The sequence below is a fragment of the Takifugu rubripes genome, chromosome 18 (genome assembly GCF_901000725.2).
Source record: "Takifugu rubripes chromosome 18, fTakRub1.2, whole genome shotgun sequence".
Taxonomy (NCBI): Eukaryota; Metazoa; Chordata; class Actinopteri; order Tetraodontiformes; family Tetraodontidae; genus Takifugu; species Takifugu rubripes.
Genome location: NC_042302.1, coordinates 1,641,833 through 1,660,110, shown reverse-complemented (window position 1 = coordinate 1,660,110; position 18,278 = coordinate 1,641,833). Strand labels below are relative to the sequence as shown.

The 18,278-nt window shown below is 45.0% G+C and overlaps 1 protein-coding gene across 9 annotated transcripts in view; it reads left to right on the top strand.

Moving 5' to 3' along the window:
• The window catches only part of osbpl8 (oxysterol binding protein-like 8), a 47,270-nt gene extending 41,861 nt beyond the window's left edge, over positions 1 to 5,409 (top strand). For 7 of the 9 annotated variants that reach the window (XM_029825315.1, XM_011613162.2, XM_011613161.2 and 4 more), the window contains 4 exons: positions 246 to 399; positions 2,223 to 2,325; positions 2,406 to 2,511; positions 2,581 to 5,409. In XM_029825315.1, the coding sequence (XP_029681175.1) occupies positions 246 to 399; positions 2,223 to 2,325; positions 2,406 to 2,511; positions 2,581 to 2,707 (490 nt within the window). In that variant the 3' untranslated portion in view covers positions 2,708 to 5,409. The remainder of the gene's footprint in view (positions 1 to 245; positions 400 to 2,222; positions 2,326 to 2,405; positions 2,512 to 2,580) is intronic. The other 2 variants (XM_011613163.2, XM_029825316.1) reach the window with 1 other exon arrangement.
• The last annotated feature ends 12,869 nt before the right edge of the window (positions 5,410 to 18,278 follow it).

Sequence of the window (18,278 nt, the reverse complement as noted above, 5' to 3'; positions counted from 1 at the left end):
GAGTGAAGAAAATACTGGAACCTAGTCTTGATTTATATAAAGCAAATGTGACGTGCATGAAAAAAGATCCTATGATTTATTTCCCAACCTGCCAAGGTAGCAGAGAAACGGTGGCGCCGCCTGGTGTTAATTTAGGCTAATCACACGTGTGCGCCCTAACCTATATTTTTCCCCCTTTTCCAACCAAATAGTCACTCTGATTCATGTATATATTTTCCATGCACACCCACTGTGTCTCCCCCCAGTACGAGGCCATGGGATCCACTCAATGATCTGATCCAGTTTGAGAAAGATGGCTGTATACAGACCAAGGTCCGACACCGCACCCCTATGGTACGTTCTGGCAGTCTTATTAGTCTGAGTAACCAGGGGCCGCGGAGGGACAATTGCAAGTACCAGGTAGGTCACCCGGGTCAAACCCCCCCCCCCCCCCCTCATCTTTTCACAAAGAAAAAGCCACTCATCCCCTCAACCGCCTTCCATGCCGCTCCTGCTGCAGTGTCATCACCGTCGCCTCGTCTCACTCTGCTGCCATTACCGCTGCCGCTTCTGCTCCTCTTTTGGTTTGGCTCTGTTTACTGAAACCTGCTCTTCTGTCCTAGTACGGAAGATGTGACTAAAGAACCCATTCATCTCCTTCCTTTATCTCATCAGGACACATCTTCCTGTTGCCTCTCGAGTTTTTGTGATTGCAAAGATTAGAAATCATATTAAAGGGAATCACTTTCTGAAGTGTCGTGCTTTCTAAGGAACATTGGGTCCAATTTCCACTATAATTTGTCATGAATTGATAGAATAATAAGCCTGGAAGGGATTCAGTGTCATTCTTCACATGATTAAAGATCAAAAGTTATCCCTCATTTGTAGAAAGCAGAAGAACAGCTGCATCCATCACATCATTTTTACCACTGCCTGTCTGGCCCCGCATGTCCTCCATGCAGTCTTCTGTCCTCGTCTTCATTTTCTCTGGTTCAACTTGTATTGAGCAGCTCTTTGCTTTTTTTCTGTTCTGTGTGTTGAATGTACCCAGCTGCTGAGTGACTGAGCTGCTAATGTTCTAATCTCTCAGATATGGTTCCACTTTTGGACTATTAAGTGTAGCACAAATCTTGAATGAGACAAATTAATTTTTCTGCATTTTCAATCAGACCAGGTCTAAAATAGCAGCACACCAAAAGAAAGAACTGTAAAAGTGATTCAGCACACTTGGTGGTTTGGGTTCATTTGGCTGGTTCAATGTTTTAAATGATGGCTAAATATGTTCATGTAGTGCCCAAGGGGTGGGGCGCACATTAATATGTGCCAATATTATGTGGATAGATGTACATCAAGAATTAATATTTTTTTTGCGTACATTAAAAAGGTGAATGCGACTTTTGTTCTCGAATAAAAACATTACCTGTTCAGTCCACTAGATGGTTTTTTCCGTTTTCCAGGGCAAGATTATTTAAGGCAAAAGTCCCCAAACGTTTTCCTGTGAGGGCCGCATAACTTTTCCCTTCTCTGATAAGGGGCTGGGGTCAGTTTGTAACAGAAAAAGTGTGAGCATTGCAGGAGTTCCTAAATGTAAAAATGTATTGTTTTCAAGAAAGCACAATCAAATAACCCTTTCTGGATTCTTCACAGAACAAAAGTCAGAAAATAATTAATAACCAATTAACCATCTCTACTAACTAATAGTTAATCATGAAAATAGTTCATAACCCTAACATTTTATTGGAAAAGTCCAACTTTATTATCAAATACAAATACACATATTAAAAAAGAATCTAAATGCTTTCTGGTATTGTTTAGGGGGCCGGACCAAATGTGGAGGCGGGCCGTATCCGGCCCACGGGCCATAGTTTGGGGACCACTGATTTAAAGAGTGTCGGTTAAATTTTATTCTTTTTCAGTTCCATGTGCTTCAAACTGTTTATCTGATTTAAAATTGGCAATGTTATTACATTAATTAAAGTTATTTAACAGAAGTAAACAGACTTGGAAGTTTATCTTAAGAGAGGATTATCTTAACAGGATGAAAAAATGTTTCATTTGGAGACATTGCAGTTGCAATATCAAAAAAAATGTAATATCAAGACAAAAATATGGTGATTCTGGTGAGTCCCACCCCTATTGTGTACTGAAAAGTGGTTGGTGTGTGTGAACAAGAATGTTCATAATCTGGAAACAAAGTCAGATGAAATATGTGGGTCTGTGTGTGGGTGTGTGTGTGTGTCTAGGTAACGGTGCCAAAGAGGAAACACAAAAGTGACAAGCCGAAGAGCCCAGAAAGTGGCTGTTCATCACCTGAACCAGACCACCAGGACTCCTCTGGCAGTGAACGTGAGCTGAGCTGCTACACGTTAAACATTTGAGGGTTATTTTGTTCATATTTAACCCTAAATTGCACACTTTCGTTGCAGGACACAAAAGCAAACACAACAACCGTCTAAGGAAAAAAGGAACGGACCTCAGTGAACTTCAAAGTGCCATTGAATCTATAAAGAAGACGCAGGAGGACATCAACAGGTGGGAACGGTGCAGCTTGGGCATCATGTGACCACGTGTTTGTCATATCTGACGTGGGTGTGCTTGCAGGATCGTCAGCGTGCTGCGGGGTCGAACCGTGAGTCGAGCAGAGGGCGGCTTCCTGCAACAGCGCGACTTTGTCCTCATTGTTTTCCTGGTCCTCCTTCAGGTCCTCATTAACTATGTCTTCAAGTAGCATCCACGTTCACACTTCAACCGCCATCCCCCGCCGTCAGGCAGTGGCGTGTTTCAGCAGCCTGCGACACGCCCATGAAAGCGCGGTCTTCCTGCACGGAGGCTGTAGTTTGTTTTTAACCGGGTCCATTCCCAAACTCTGGGAAAGTCCTTCGATTTCCAAAAGAGACCATCGGGGCTCCGATATTTACCGTGCTGAAGTCTCAACTGCCACTCTGGATCCGATTCGCCTTGATATCCGAGGCACAAACAGCTGCCATTTTGTTTTGTTTTTTAAAAACTGATCTTTGTGGTTTTATTTTGAGCGAAAGCACTCCAGCGTTCAACATTTCACCTCAAATAATGGGGAGCTTTTGGACGTGGAGACGACTTAGCAACAATAAGGAAGAAAGAACGTTATTTTATTTTGCTGGCTTTTCCTCTCTGAGCAGAAGCGGTCCATCCTTTGTGACTTTTATTGTTATTTTTATGTTTCATAATGACCAGGGTGTCCACATAAGGAGACAAATGAAGAAAACTAAAAGCTAATTTCTTCATTTTTGAATACAAGGTCATTGTTTCAAGAGGGAAAGTGCAGTATTGTTTACTGTGGGTAGCATGTACAGAGGTGAGGGATAGCGAGAACATGTACAATTTTGTCTTAAAGCTTAAATGCACTGGAAACTTCCACCATATGTTCATCGGCTCTGCATTTTATCATCAACGTCCGTTTACACATGCGCTATAAGCGGGTTTGCAGCATCACGAGGTTAAAAGAATAGTTTAAAAATAACTTTAAAAACTGCAGAGAGCTTCAGGGCATAATGAAGGAGTAGAACTTATCTTTCTTGTTAATAGTCAAGCTTCATCCTGTTCATATACTTTCACATGGTTAGCTTAGCTTATTTCAGGTTACATCTGGTCAACAGTATAATCCAAAACACAGGGACAGAAACTCTAAAAGGTTAATTGTAAGTTATTTCGTCACCACAGAATATTTGCCCTGCTCTTCTCAAACTTCAACCTTGTTAGATGTTTTTGACATATTTAGGCTAAGCTGACCCGCTGCCGTCTTTAACTGTATATTCCCTATACAGACAGAGAAATGTCTCGGACTGGCTGTAAGAAAAAGTCTTGAATTAGACGTCGGAATAGTCCGCGTAGATTTAGAACTATACAAAGTGTTTTTGAGTGGCTGAGTTACAGGAAGTTAAAATCTGAAAAAGCCATGAGAAAACCATTCGATTCTCTGTGACTGTGAGTACAGATATTGTTCCTGGTGTCTTTGCTCCTTAGACGTTCATCGAGAAATCTAGACTAGAAATGTACCGTAAGTAGGTTAATACATAAACCTTTTTAATCACTGTAAGAAACCATTCCAGATATATATGTATATATATGTGTGTTTATATACACACACACACACACACACACACACACATAGCAGCTAAACTCTGTGTGTCGTGGAAAAAACCTGCCCTTTGCTCTTTAATATCAGGAGGAGTAGTTCCTTCGCAATTCGCCTGTGGGTATCTCGACGTCCAGGTTTCACCAACTCCTACACTGTGCGCACGTTTCTGCATCTGTACCAATGCTTTAAATGTTCGGAACAATCTGGTGTCATCATGCTTTTCTCATTAGTCTCTATTTCCCCCCGTTTTTTCTTTTAACCGTCGTAAAACTACAAATCAGGACTTTACCCTGTTTCCATCCCATCGGTGATGACTGTCGGTCTAATTGTAACGTTTTTTTGTGACCTTCAAGGACCAGTTTTATTATGGCCGTCATCCATGGGGGGGGGGGCAGATGTTTTAGCCACTCAGTATCTCTCCCAGCACGTGGAGTCCTCCATGCCTGTCACGTTAGCCTTGTGTGCGTTTACAGATCCGAATGCCTCCGCTGTCAGCAGACCATCGAGCGATGAAAACTTTAGACTGCTAACACAGGTATTAAGACAAAACTTAGTACAATTGTCGGGAGGCAGCTGCACCTCGATACTTTACTCGGCTGGCCCGCGTTACCTGTACCTGTATTTTTGTGTCTCCTCATTGCCTCACTTGTTTATTTTGACTGTTGTAGAGGATCCCGATAGTAGAATGTGGAACATAAGTAAATACCAGTGCCTTGTGACGTCGGACTGGGTGGGGATGTGAGGGGGTTGGCGTGGAGGCAGTGAGCTCGTGGCAGAGACCAAACGAGGGGCAGATTTAAGCGCCGCCCGGTACTGAACACAAACACCCAGAGAGAAACAACCAGATTGCAACGAGTTGGACCTGATCTGCACAGCTCACTGCCACACTCAGCTCTCGCCCACCCTTTCTAAAGCGTCGCCATAGTAACTCCCGTTTGTGGATCACTTTCCTTCAATAGAAAGGGAAGTCGCCGTCCCTCACTCATTCTCTCGCGGCATTTCACAGGGAATAAATCTCACTGTTAAAGTCTGTTAACATTTTATTTATTTTTTTTATATGATGCTTTATGTTCATTCCTTCCTGCTGGTACTATTTGATCACTCTTTTTTTTTTTCATGCTGATTTTAAAGCCACATTTGTTTTTATTGACCAAGTCAAACATTTGTTTGTGCACAATACCAATAGCCACTCCATCATCACATACGTGTCCCTGTTTCTCTGAGTACCTAAACATATATACAGTATCTCCATGGAATATATGACGTGGTTACATGTAACATAAAGCAGAATAAAATCAAATGACATAATTGCATCTTCGTCTTCATGTTTGGTGTTATTTGTTTTTAAAAATGAAAACGTGAGTGTGGCGAGTACATTGAATTGTTGTGAGGTTTTTTAAAGTTAAGGTGGATCCAAATGTCAACTGAACGCTCAGATGTCATTTCGTAAAAAAATTATTGGACATTTAGTTGAAATGTTTGAAGGACTAAATAAGTTTATAAGCTGCAGATACGATCACTTGGTCACCGGAGGGCGCCAGAGAGCAGCCGACAGCTTCGCTCTGATGGAATGCGGAAGTAAACAAAAGCCTGCATTCTTGCCGAGGGCCAATCGAAGGGCTCTGCTGTCCCCTACCGGTGAAACCTAAACACTACAAATCCCTACAGATAGTCGTGCCAAATGAGGGCATCCCCTTATCATCTAATGTATAATTTGATCATTTTCAAGGTTTCTGTCTTTGCAGCAGACAAGAATACTTCGTCTGCCATGATTTCCTAAATCTCAGACCACTGTTTAATCAAGGAGTTCATATACTGGGCGAGAGTCTAAAGCTGCAGATGTCAAGCTTTTTTTGTGTGTCGCTAACAGTCCAATTGTCTGATTACTCCAGTTAAATCATATCAGTTAACTGGTACCGAACAACCTCACCTTTGACACAGAGTAGACGATGCGGTAATACTGCCACCAGACGGCGCTTCTGTCATTTATTTACTGAACTTCTATTTGACCAGGTCGACATTAGATCTTTTGAGAGGGGGACCCGACCTGACCAAGAAGCTGGACTGGCGCACCGCAATAAAAGCAACACAAACAATTCATCGTTCAAATATAGCCTATATAGAGGAGCTTAAGAAAAATTTACGTACGACTGTTTTCCTGGCAAAAACAACAAAACAGTTTTTGTTCCAATAATAGAATCCCAGCAGGTACTTTTTTTGGGTGAAAATGTTCAAACCTAGAAAGTTATTTTGGTTTGGTTTTGTTCATCCACTCAATACGAGGCGCATTCGGTTTTCATTCCAATTACTTTAAGTTTTGATATGCTGCATTTATTCTAGTCCTGTCCGTCCCCGGGTACACGCTGGTCACATATAGATAAGTATGGCCGAAAACATTATACAGTGGGACCTCTACTTACGTAAGTAGAGACGCGTTTCCATGTAAATGCCCTAATCCGTTCCAAGCCCCCAAAAATTCGGACATAATTTTTTTAATAAATCATAAAAATGCATCAAAACATGTAACAAATACATGTTACAATTAGATTACCGCACAATAAATGTAGGAATTCAGTGCAAGGCTTCTCCAGGAACAAAATGAACTTTATTCCAGGCTAATCTTACATTAGCCGTCATTACTAGCAACGAACATTAACACTTGTGGTAACACCGCCATCTAATGGACAAACATACGAACACCCACAATAAATAAAAGTTAAACAAAGGCGACGCTGGGATACACACAAACCTGTACAGATTGACGTCCCTCCTAGCCAATGGGATTACAGGAAAATGCTAGGCGATAGCCAATGGCAGAGCAGCTACAAGCAGTTTAGCAGTAGCAGCGGGAGCGTATTTTTGCCTTTCGTATCCTGAAATTTCTTTCATAACGAGAGGAAATATTTTCCCGTTGAGACGTTTCGTAACCTGAAAATCTCGCATGTAGAGACGTTTGTAAGTAGACGTCCCACTGTACAGACAAATAAAGCATCTGTGTTTAACTCAAAATTTCCGAGAGGAGACCAGTTGCAGACCTACTCTGTCAGGCCTCCTCCATGGACAGACTGGAAAGTGAAGTGCCTTTGTTGTCCTCTAGGTGGCGGTAATTCACTCAAAGCCAAGTTATTTGAAAAAAGAAATTAACGAGGTAACACTTTCATTGTCAACCAATCAATGTAAAACCCAATCTAAAGAATTAATTATCACTCCTCAGATGTTTATAGATGACTCCATTCAACAGATATTGTTAGCATTTCATTCCACTATAAAACATGAACAATATAGAATTATGAATGTCTTGTATGTGGATGTAGGCACCTTTTTTAAGTTTATTGTTTCCAAAAGAACCTTCCTGATACCATATACACTTAATAATAATAATAATAATAAATGTTAGCATCGGACAACATTTACAACAATATTTATATTTCTTTGATCAAATTAAACAAATGCATTTGTTTAAAGGTTTATTTTAGGGCAAAGTTTCACTGTGACTCGAACAATTTTGGAACTATTCATATGCAGAGAATCACAGAGGGACAATATTATGTATTATGATGCCACATTATGTCATTCTAAGCATGTGGTCACATGTATCAACCGATCGCTGCTTACCCATCTTCTTCCTGCTTCTCCTCCAATCACAGCCATGCTCCTCCTCCTTGAAAGAAGGGGGAAAAAATTAGATTAGGTTCATCCTGATGCTGAATGGGTGAATGTCACTGTTGCTAGGATACATCATACCACAGGGAGGGGCAGACTGGAGATAGCCTACATCTTATTTTGAGGGTGGGGGGGGGCAACGATGCGCGATGTGACTGAAGGTAAAACCAAAGATCAGAGGGCGGCGACAACGTGGTGCAGTGATATGAAGAAAAGGGAAATGAGAAGTTGGCGTGAGCACGAGGGAACCACCTCACACTCTGTTTACCATTATGTAACCTTCTCCTCGGCATCGCCATCAGGCCGGTGTTGCCTTACGTGACCCCGCTTTGCATCATGGGCAAAGGCAACTGAGATCACTGTGCGGGGGAAAAAAGAAAAAGGCACCTCATTTGCATAATCATGACTCTGATACGTGTAGCTACACGCTGTGTATTCAGATGCAGACCTTGTGCTTCAAGAGATCTCGCAACATTTATTTATTTATGGGATCGGGCTGATGAATATTTATAGCAGCTACTCCAGTGAAGCCGATAAAAGTGTCTGGAAACAAAAGGGATATTTGAAGGATGGAGGGGGGGAAATGGGTGCAAATTAAATCACAGCGGATCATTCAATGATGGTGCTGACTTAAGACCAGTAGCCCTGACGTAATGGGAAATATGCGTGCAAAGGGGATTAAAAAAATAAATAAAGTTAGGAAAAATGCAACTAATTCTAGCAAAATGACCAATTTTCAATATTTTCAATTCAGGATGCCCCTCCCAGGGACTATTGGGATTAACTCTCATTTTATAAATGGAGTTGGACAGCTGGTAAATGAACAGAAATAGAGATGGGATTCCTTTCGTTCCCACAGCGCACGTGCACACATCCGCAAACCACCCAACAAACTGGTTTTCCTCCGCTCCCGCAGGTGTAACCATGACCGACTGGTGCCCAGGAGGCCCGTCGCTCTTCTTCCTCCCTATTTTGTTCGTATTCTCCCACCGGCCCAGATTATCGAGGCGCCCCTTCGCTGTTTCACGGGCTCTTCTGCTCAACTCACACAGGAACAGCAAATAAATAAAATGGCAGATTTCTCAATGCACGTATAAGGGGGGCGAGGGTGGTCTCGCATCCTGACTTTAATTCCTGCGCGACGCCTCGCTTGAAAAGTCTTTGCCCACTTTGGCAGCTGGACGTGTCAATGGGCTTAAATAGGTTAACACACATAAAATGAGGTAATCCGCATTGCTGGCGGCGCAGCGGGGTTGGCGAGGTTGCGGCGGGCGCTGCTGGCTCAGCACTGGGTTTATCCCCCCGTGGAATCAGCAGAGCATAAAAGAAGTGCTGCAGCGAGCCGCTCTCATTCACGGCAGGATTAGCCCAGCGTTTAGCGGTATGTGCTCTTATTATGACTTCCCTTTATTCCACCCCGCTCTCAGCCACCCGCGCCAGCGCTGACATGAATACTGTGCTGCCCCCCCCCCCCCCCCCAACCCCACCCCCCACTATCACCTGGACCGCAGAGAAACATGAGTGTGGTTGTAGATTCTCTGATTATTTCAAACGTACTTGTGTGATTGTTTCCGCTGTGCTGCATTTGGCCCAGTGGGTTTTTCGTTTTTACCCTTCCTATTGTCCAGATTGGCAGAGCTGCGGCTATTTTTAGAAAGAGGTATCACATGGGGAAGGGGGAACCCCTACAAGTACAGCTGCCTGCTCTGCATAGTATAAATCCAGACTCCGGGGGGCTTTTCTCAGCCTTTTCTGGGTGTCGAACAGTGCAGCGTCTCCCGTTCCTATTGTTCGTTCGGCAGGACGACCTTTGACCTATCTGTTCTCTCTCCGCATTGTCTACAGGTGACCCGGGTTTTCTGTCCTGCCAGGTGGATAAAGGCTTCCTCCGAGTTAGGTGGTATCCCAGACCAAAGCCATGTCTACCTGCTAAGATGGGATAGAAAACCCGGCTCGTCTGCGACCCTCGAGGACTGGATTTGGCCACCCCTGATCTACAGGTTTTGCAGACCCCTATAGTTGCCCCTATAGTTGCTGACCTATGACCCCAGCGACCCACTCTGTTTTAGCTCTGTGTCCACCCCGGGGTCAGACTCTGGGTTTCTTTCAAGCGACGAAGAAGTCTTGACTGTGTCCGAAGCGAAATACATGTTGATGAATTTATTTGAATTAATTTGTGATGATGTAATCATCGGTGATTTGCTTCCATATACTTGGGCAACACTGAGGTGAGTACAGGTTAAAATAGTAGATGGTGGCGGATCCTCGGTAGATTGCTTTGCATGTGTATGTGTGGATTGAGGACCACACTCATGATTCTCCCGGCATGTGAGCGCAATCGTGCAGCCGAAGGGGGGAAAGATAAATCTTTAAGGAGCTGCTGTCATGATGACATCACAGGGTTGGGTTTTTCTTTTGATGTGCGCGTGCATGCCTGCCTGTGTTTGTGTGCCTTTAATTGCAGTGGTGTGTGTGTGTGTGTGTGTGTGTGTGTGTGGGCAGGGGGGGATCAGCTGTTGTCTGATCGAGGAGATTCTCCTGCTCAGAAGGGAAGTGATGTAATCCAGCTTTTGTCAGATGACCTCTAACCTCTCAGGCAAAAGTCCGATATCGTCGCTCGTCAACCTGCAGCTTTTTCTCAGCGCAGGTGGGTGAATAAGATGGTTTTTCTGTGTCTTCAGTGAATATTATAGCGCAGAACTAGCATGGACATTTAAATCGACCTTCTGCCAAATGAAAATAAACTATTCCTTTTTTTAATGGGTAAAAGAGAATCAGCAAATGGCATCATCTCAACACTGACAAACTCTGACTTCTGTCTGGTTTTGTATGTAAAATCTAAGGTTTTTAAATAGTTTTTCACCTCGTTTTGCATGAATAAAGTTAACTTAAACTATCCATCCTCTACCACTTATCTGGGGTCGGGTCGCGGGGGCAGCAGCCTAAGGAGAGAAGCCCAGACTTCCCTCTCCCCAGCTACTTCTTCCAGCTCATCCGAGGGGATCCCCAGGCGTTCCCAGACCAGTCGAGAGACATAGTCTCTCCAACGTGTCCTGGGTCTTCCCGGGAGTCTCCTACCGGAGGGACATGCCCTGAACACCTCACCAGGGAGGCGTCCAGGGGGCATCCTAACTAGGTGCCCAAGCCACCTCATCTGGCTCCTCTCAACGCGGAGGAGCAGCGACTCTACTCCGAGCTCCTCCTGGATGGCAGAGCTTCTCACCCTATCTCTAAGGGAGAGCCCAGCCACCCTACGGAGGAATTTCGGCCGCTTGTACCTGTGATCTTGTTCTTTTGGTCATGACCCAAAGCTCATGACCATAGGTGAGGGTAGGAACGAAGATCGACCGGTAAATTGAGAGCTTCGTCTTTTGGCTCAGCTCTCTTCACCACTACACCACCTGTCGATCTCCTGCTCCATTCTTCCCTCACTCGTGAACAAGACCCCGAGGTACTTGAACTCCTCCACTTGGGGCAGGATCTGTTCCTTGACCCGGAGAAGGCACTCCACCTTTTTCCAGTTGAGAACCATGGCCTCGGATTCGGAGGTGCTGATTTTCATCCCAGCCCCTTCACACGCGGCGGCGAACTGATCCAGTTATCTTTGGAGGTCACGGGCCGATGAAGCCAACAGGACCACATCATCTGCAAAGAGCAGAGACCCGATCCTGAGGTCACCAAACCGGACTCCCTAAACACCACGACTGCAACTAGAAATTCTGTCCATAAAAGTTATGAACAAAATCGGTGACAAAGGGCAGCCCTGGCGGAGACCAACCCTCACTGGAAACGAGTCTGACTTACTGCCAGCAATTCGGACCAAACTCTGACACCGATCAGACAGGGAACGGACAGCCTGTATCAGGAAGCCCGACACCCCATACTCTCGGAGGACCCCCCCCCAGGACCCCCCAAGGGACACGGTTGAATGCCTTCTCCAAGTCCACAAAACACACGTGGACTGGTTGGGCAAACTCCCATGCACCCTCGAGGACCCTGCTGAGGGTGTAGAGCTGGTCCACTGTTCCACGCCCAGGACAAAAACCACATTGCTCCTCCTGAATCCGAGGTTCGACTATCCGGCAGACCCTCCTCTCCAGTACCCCTGAATAGACCTTACCAGGGAGGCTGAGGAGTGTGATCCCCCTATAGTTGGAACACACCCTCCAGTCCCCCTTCTTAAAAAGAGGGACTACCACCCCGGTCTGCCAATCCAGCGGCACTGCCCCCGATGTCCATGCGATGTTGCAGAGTCGAGTCAACCACGACAGCCCTACAACATCCAGAGCCTTAAGGAACTCTGGGCGGATCTCATCCACCCCCGGGGCCTTGCCACCGAGGAGTTTTTTTGACTACCTCGGCAACTTCAGCCCCGGAGATATGAGAACCTATCCCCAGGTCCCCAGGCCCTGCTTCCTCATTGGAAGGCGCGTTGGTGGGATTGAGGAGGTCCTCGAAGTATTCCTTCCACTGACCCACAACATCCCGAGGTGAGCAGCACACCATCACCACTATACACAGCGTTGACAGTGCACTGCTTCCCCTTCCTCAGACGCCGGATGGTGGTCCAGAACCTTTTCGAGGCCGTCCGAAAGTCGTTCTCCATGGCCTCACCGAACTCTTCCCATGCCTGCGTCTTTGCCTCGGCAACAGCCGTAGCTGCACTCTGCTTGGCACGCCGGTACCCATCTGCTGCCTCAGGAGTCCCACATGCCAGTAAGGCCCGATACGACTCCTTCTTCAGCCTGACGGCATCCCTCACCGCTGGTGTCCACCAGCGGGTTCGGGCATTGTCGCCATGACAGGCACCAATCACCTTGCGACCACAGCACTGGTCAGCCGCCTCAACAATGGAGGCACGGAACATGGTCCACTCAGACTCAATATCCCCCGCCTCCCCCGGGACATGATCAAAGCTCTCCCTGAGGTGTGAGTTGAAGCTCCTTCTGACGGGAAACTCTGTCAGACATTCCCAGCAGACCCTCACAATACGTTTGGGTCGGCCGGGTCTGTCCAGCATCGTTCCCCACCATCGGAGCCAACTCACCACCAGGTGGTGATCAGTTGACAGCTCCGCCCCTCTCTTCACCCAAGTGTCCAGCCGCAAATCCGATGACACAACCACAAAGTCGATCATCGATCAGCGGCCTAGGGCGTCCTGGTGCCAAGTGCACATGTGGACGCCTTTATGCCTGAACAAGGTGTTTGTTATGGACAATCTGAGACGAGCACAGAAGTCCAATAACAAAACACCATTCGGGTTCAGATCAGGGGGGCCGTTCTTCCCAATCACACCTCTCCAGGTCACACTGTCATTGCCAACGTGAGCATTGAAGTCACCCAGGAGGACGAGGGAGCCCCCAGAAGGGGCACTCTCCAGCACTCCCTCTAAGGACTCCAAAAAGAGTGGATACGCTGAACTGCTGTTTGGGCCATAGGCACAAACAACAGTCAGGATCCGTCCCCCCACCCGAAGGCAAAGGGAGGCTACCCTCTCATCCACCGGGGTAAACTCCAATATACAGGCACTGAGCTGGGGAGCAACAAGAATTGCCACCCCTGCCCGTCGCCTCTCACCATCGGCATCTCCAGAGTGTTAGAGATTCCAACCCCTCTCGAAGACTGGTTCCAGAGCTCTTGCTGTGCGTCGAGATGAGGCCGACTATATCTAGTCGGAACTTCTGAACCTCGCACACCAGCTCAGGCTCCTTTCCCACCAGAGAGGTGACATTCCATGTCCCTAGAGCCAGTTTATGCAGCCGGGGATCAGACCGCCAAGGTCCCTGCCTCCGGCTGCTACCCATCACAATGCACCTGACTTCCTTGGCCCCTCCTGCAGGTGGTGAGCCCACGGGAAGGGGGTCCCATGTTGCCTCTTCGGGCTGTGAAGGAGTAACTTAAACTAGAAATAGAAAACAATTATGTGGTGAAATTGCTGTTTTTATCAGTTATGCTTATACCGTATATATATATAAGGAACGGTACAGGAAGTCATTCCTGCCGTCCGCCATCAAACTGTATAACTCATCCAAACCCAGCCAATAACAATAACTGTAATGTTCATGTTGTAATTTTATTTCTAATGTATTCTATATTTATGTATATATGCTTATAATGCTTATAATATGTATATATTATATTATGTATATATTATATATATACTGTATATGCTTATAATATATGCTGTATATATGCTTATAACGTTCTAATCTTATCTGTATTTATTTATTCTGTCTCTATACTTTGCATAGGCTGCTACTATAATTCAATTTCCCCACGGGGATGAATAAAGTTCATCTTAATCTTAATCTTAATCTTAATATATACATTTATATATTTGTTAATCATTATCATTATTTGCCCGTTCAACAACCATATTAGATCAAATATGAACACAAAGATTTGGACTTTGGGTCCATGGGGGCAACAATTTTAATGATGGAAGAACCTGAGTTTCTAATTAAAATTAGATTAGAGGTCATAAAATCTCCTCTCTTTAAAAAACAAACAAAAATGGACCTTGTAAAGAGAACAAAGCCCTTGTTTTTTTTGGTGCTGATTCGGGATGGTCATCCAGGCTCCCCTCACAGCTGCTATTTTAGCTTCAACCAATCAAAACTTTTCGTTGGCTGACTGATCTGACCTTCAGCACCATCCCGAAAAGCAATATAAGCGCATCCAGCCGACGTAATATTACAGTGTTGTTTTTTTTAAAAAAAATCATCCTCTGAGGTCCATGAAAACATGCTTTAAATAATTATTCAGCAGTTATTGTTTATTCAGCAATAAGAATGAGGCGTTCATGCACCAGAGCAGAAGCAGTTTTTCCATCTTCTCGGCATTCTTTACATGCTCTGACTTCAAATTCAATTTGAAGTCCCTCTTGTAATTGTCCTCCTCATTCTTGGAACCATTAAGAAAAAAAAAAAGAAACCGTGAATAAGAATCCCGTTCACATTTTCTGGGGAAACAGATCCCTTTTGTGTTTCTGACATCTCCGATTTTGAACATACTACCATGATTTTCCAGAATATGTATCAACTGTTGACCTTCCCGGGAACTGCCTCATTCTTATTCCGCTCGGGCAACGACGGGAGAATCGCACCAGCAACCGTTCTGGCTCAGGATGAGAGATTAATCGGGGTTTACATTTTCGTCTCGGCTCCACCTCAGGTTTGGTCTCGTCAATGAACTCCGTGAATTCTCTTCCTTCTTCTCCCCTTGTCGCCTCTTTGTTCCACCCCTGATGGCTCCATTTGCATGTGCTGTGCCTGAGACTGATGAAACAATAGCCGAGGAGGAGAAGCGATGTTTCGAGAGTGACAGGCTGCCGTGGAAGGAAGTCAGATGATGACTCAGGGGTTTCTGACGCCCCTGGTTGCCAGCCCGCCTGTCTGGTGATACCGCAGACAACCTGCTATTGTCATTGTCTTAGCAGACACCTCTGGCGCTCTCAGCTCGGTCTAGACAAAAATGTCTCTTCAAGGGTCTTAATTTCAGAAGAGATTTTCGACTCCCAAGGTGCACTGAGTGGACTTGGTCCTGGTCAATTAGTTCTACTCACTGGCTTCAAGTTTCCTTTTCATCGATTCAAAGCCACAGCAATTAAATGCGTCAACAAATGAACCCCAAATAAGCCCAATAAACAAACCGTGCAAGCACGTTCCGCAAATGTATCCCCAAACGAAGGAAACGCAGCCACTCACCCGACACTTGAACGCCGGTTGTGACGCGTTTGAGTTTGTCAGGAATATTGGAGGATTCATTTACTGATTTGGCCTCCACGTATCCTCCTGTGTGTTTGGCGCATTTCAGCATCTTGTAGCTTCAAAAAAAGTCTCCTGGGAGAAAGAAAAATCCTCATATTGACTGAATGACCTTTTGATTTTCTTTTAAGGTGGCTACAGCATCACCTGGTCTTCATAGCAAGCAATGTGTCACATTTCACTGGGATGTTTGTGAGAGTTTGTACTCAATTTTGCCCTGTTTTTACCTTGTTTGTGGTCAAAATTGTGAGGGGAAACATCAAATCAAACATAGGTGAGATGAGGATAATTAAGGACGCAAACATGCCTGCACTCTTCCAAGCTGGTGACTTGCTGAAATATGGAAAGATCTTATTCTACATTTCTTATGGAAACGAAATTGCTTGTTTCACCCCAGAAACACAATACAAAATATCATAATTTAGACTTTAAGGCCACTCACATTATGCAATATAACACAATATGCAGGTTTTACTCTCAAATAAAGACATTTTTCGAGCTTAGTTGTATGTGGTGGCAGTGCCCTTCAGACACAGTTGTATTATTAGGTGGGAGATTCATTAAAAAAGGACACATTTGGCAATAACAGGAGTGTTTTTAATTGCCAAAAGTGATGCTTTGATAGCTCAATATCCCTCGGCAACAGACTTCAGTTGTAATTAATTGTAAAAATGTTCATAAATTCGTTTTTTTTTTAAAAATGAAGCAATTGACCAGACTTGAAGCCTATGTGTCCTCAATGTGCGTCTATCTGTTCTTCCACACTGCAGCATTTCTAAAAATAAAATAACATGAAAAATGTGCTTGGAACAATGAAGAATCCACAGCTAAGGTCGACCACTGATGCGCTGTTGCTGGAGCAGCACATTAACGTCATCAGAAATTATGGTAACCTGTACCAATCGCGCGGTTCTGGTTGGACCCGGCACCAGCTGTGAATACAGCAAATTTCTCATTTTTCTCATGCACAACATATATGTGAAAACAGTGACTCCTGTTTTTGTTTTTCCAATTCAAGGCCGGCCTGGGGTCCACGCTGCTGTTACATAACTCCATTGTTGGCTGTGTATTTTATTAAGTTGTCCCTCATGGTTGTAACTGACCTGCAGCCTGCAGGATTTGCAGCGTTATTGTGGATGGCAGTGCAGGAGCTCACTGGAGGCCGTAGTCAGCCGACTGCATGTCTGCCAACAGCCTCTGACAATGACCTCAGTGGGACCAAACCAGCCGATCAGGCAATTTCATTGAACTTGAGGATTAGCGTCCGCTCGTGGCCGGTCTGTTACCCATGTTGACAACTGTCACGCCTAGATTTAGCATTACGATGTTGCGGAAAGTGAATTAATTACTTGTAATGGCTCATTGAGATGGGGGGATATACTCTATTAAATTTTGTTAGATTCTACTTTAAGCTCAGCGTTAGCGTGGTAATAATATCTAATCTCAGATGAAAAGCTACAATGGTGCTTTTATGTCTGCTGATATGATGTCATTATTTTGGCACCCAGGTTGGAGCTGATTCCATTCGCATTGGAGACGATGCACATCCAAACGCACATCCATCCCCCCAACCGCATGGGAGTGAATTAAAATGTGGATCCGCTGTGATATTAAAGCGACTTTATGTGGAATAGTGACAGTGGCACTGGGGCAGCGGGAGCGATGCTGCAGAGTCGCTCCTCTGTGTGGTAATGCTGCCTGAAGCATTGGCAATGGTGAACAGGATTAAAGAGCAGCTTGACATTGCACAAAAAAAAAAAAAAAAAGCAGAGCTTTGCAAGAGATGTTTTGACTGTGGAACTATTTTTGCACGCTGTCAAACCTCCTCCAGAGAGAGAGAGAGAGAGAGTAAGAGAGAGTTTTTAATGATAAGCACTGTTCTTTTATAGTGATCCCTGTGTTCTCCCTTTCTTTTGCTTATTGAAATGTGTCAGGAGGATGCGTTTCCTTTTCTAGCTGTCATTAGTAGACAGATCTCGGATGGAGGCAGATCTGTCACTCTGGAACAAGGTTTCTGTGGGCGAGCTACATCCAGTTTCAGGCTTGGGAATAAATCTGGTGTCAGTAATGGAAATCTTCATAATGGACCTCATCAACAAGACTAAGTGCGCGCTTGGCGGAGGTACAAAACAGATAATATACCTTGTCCACTGGTGGCATTCTTCCATTTAAGCATGCTTCGCTTTAGTGAAGTTTATTTATTCCATTACGTTGAAGCAGAACTCGGGCAAAAAAATGTTAAAGCAGCGTTTGTCGATGCGGGTCACAATCGGATAGATGACAATGCAGAGCTTCCCAAGTCGTCCTTGGTCGCCCTCTGACCTTGTGAACACGGCTTTCTGGTTTATGTTTTCCATGAATTTAAGTGAACAGGAAAGACCAAACATTAGCAGTTTGACAGGCAGGAAGAGAGACTTGCTGACAGGGGGGGGGGGAGCTGAGTCAGAAGGTGATGCTCTCACTTTATTAATCAATTTACATTCCAGTGTTAAAAGAACCAGATTGTGCCGCTTTCAAAGGTCTCATTTCCACTTCTCCTTAGCTAAAATGGTGTGTTGACCCTCAGGATGACTCACAGCAGCTCCGACACCCGGCTCCGACTCTCATCCTGGCATGAATAGGTGGATGGAAAACACAATACACATGGAGGCATATGCCTTTACACATACAGTCCATTTAGAACCAGGTTTCCTCGGTCAGTCCTGTTGCCTGAATCAGACTGGAGTGTTGCATCATGTTGTGATGCAACATCA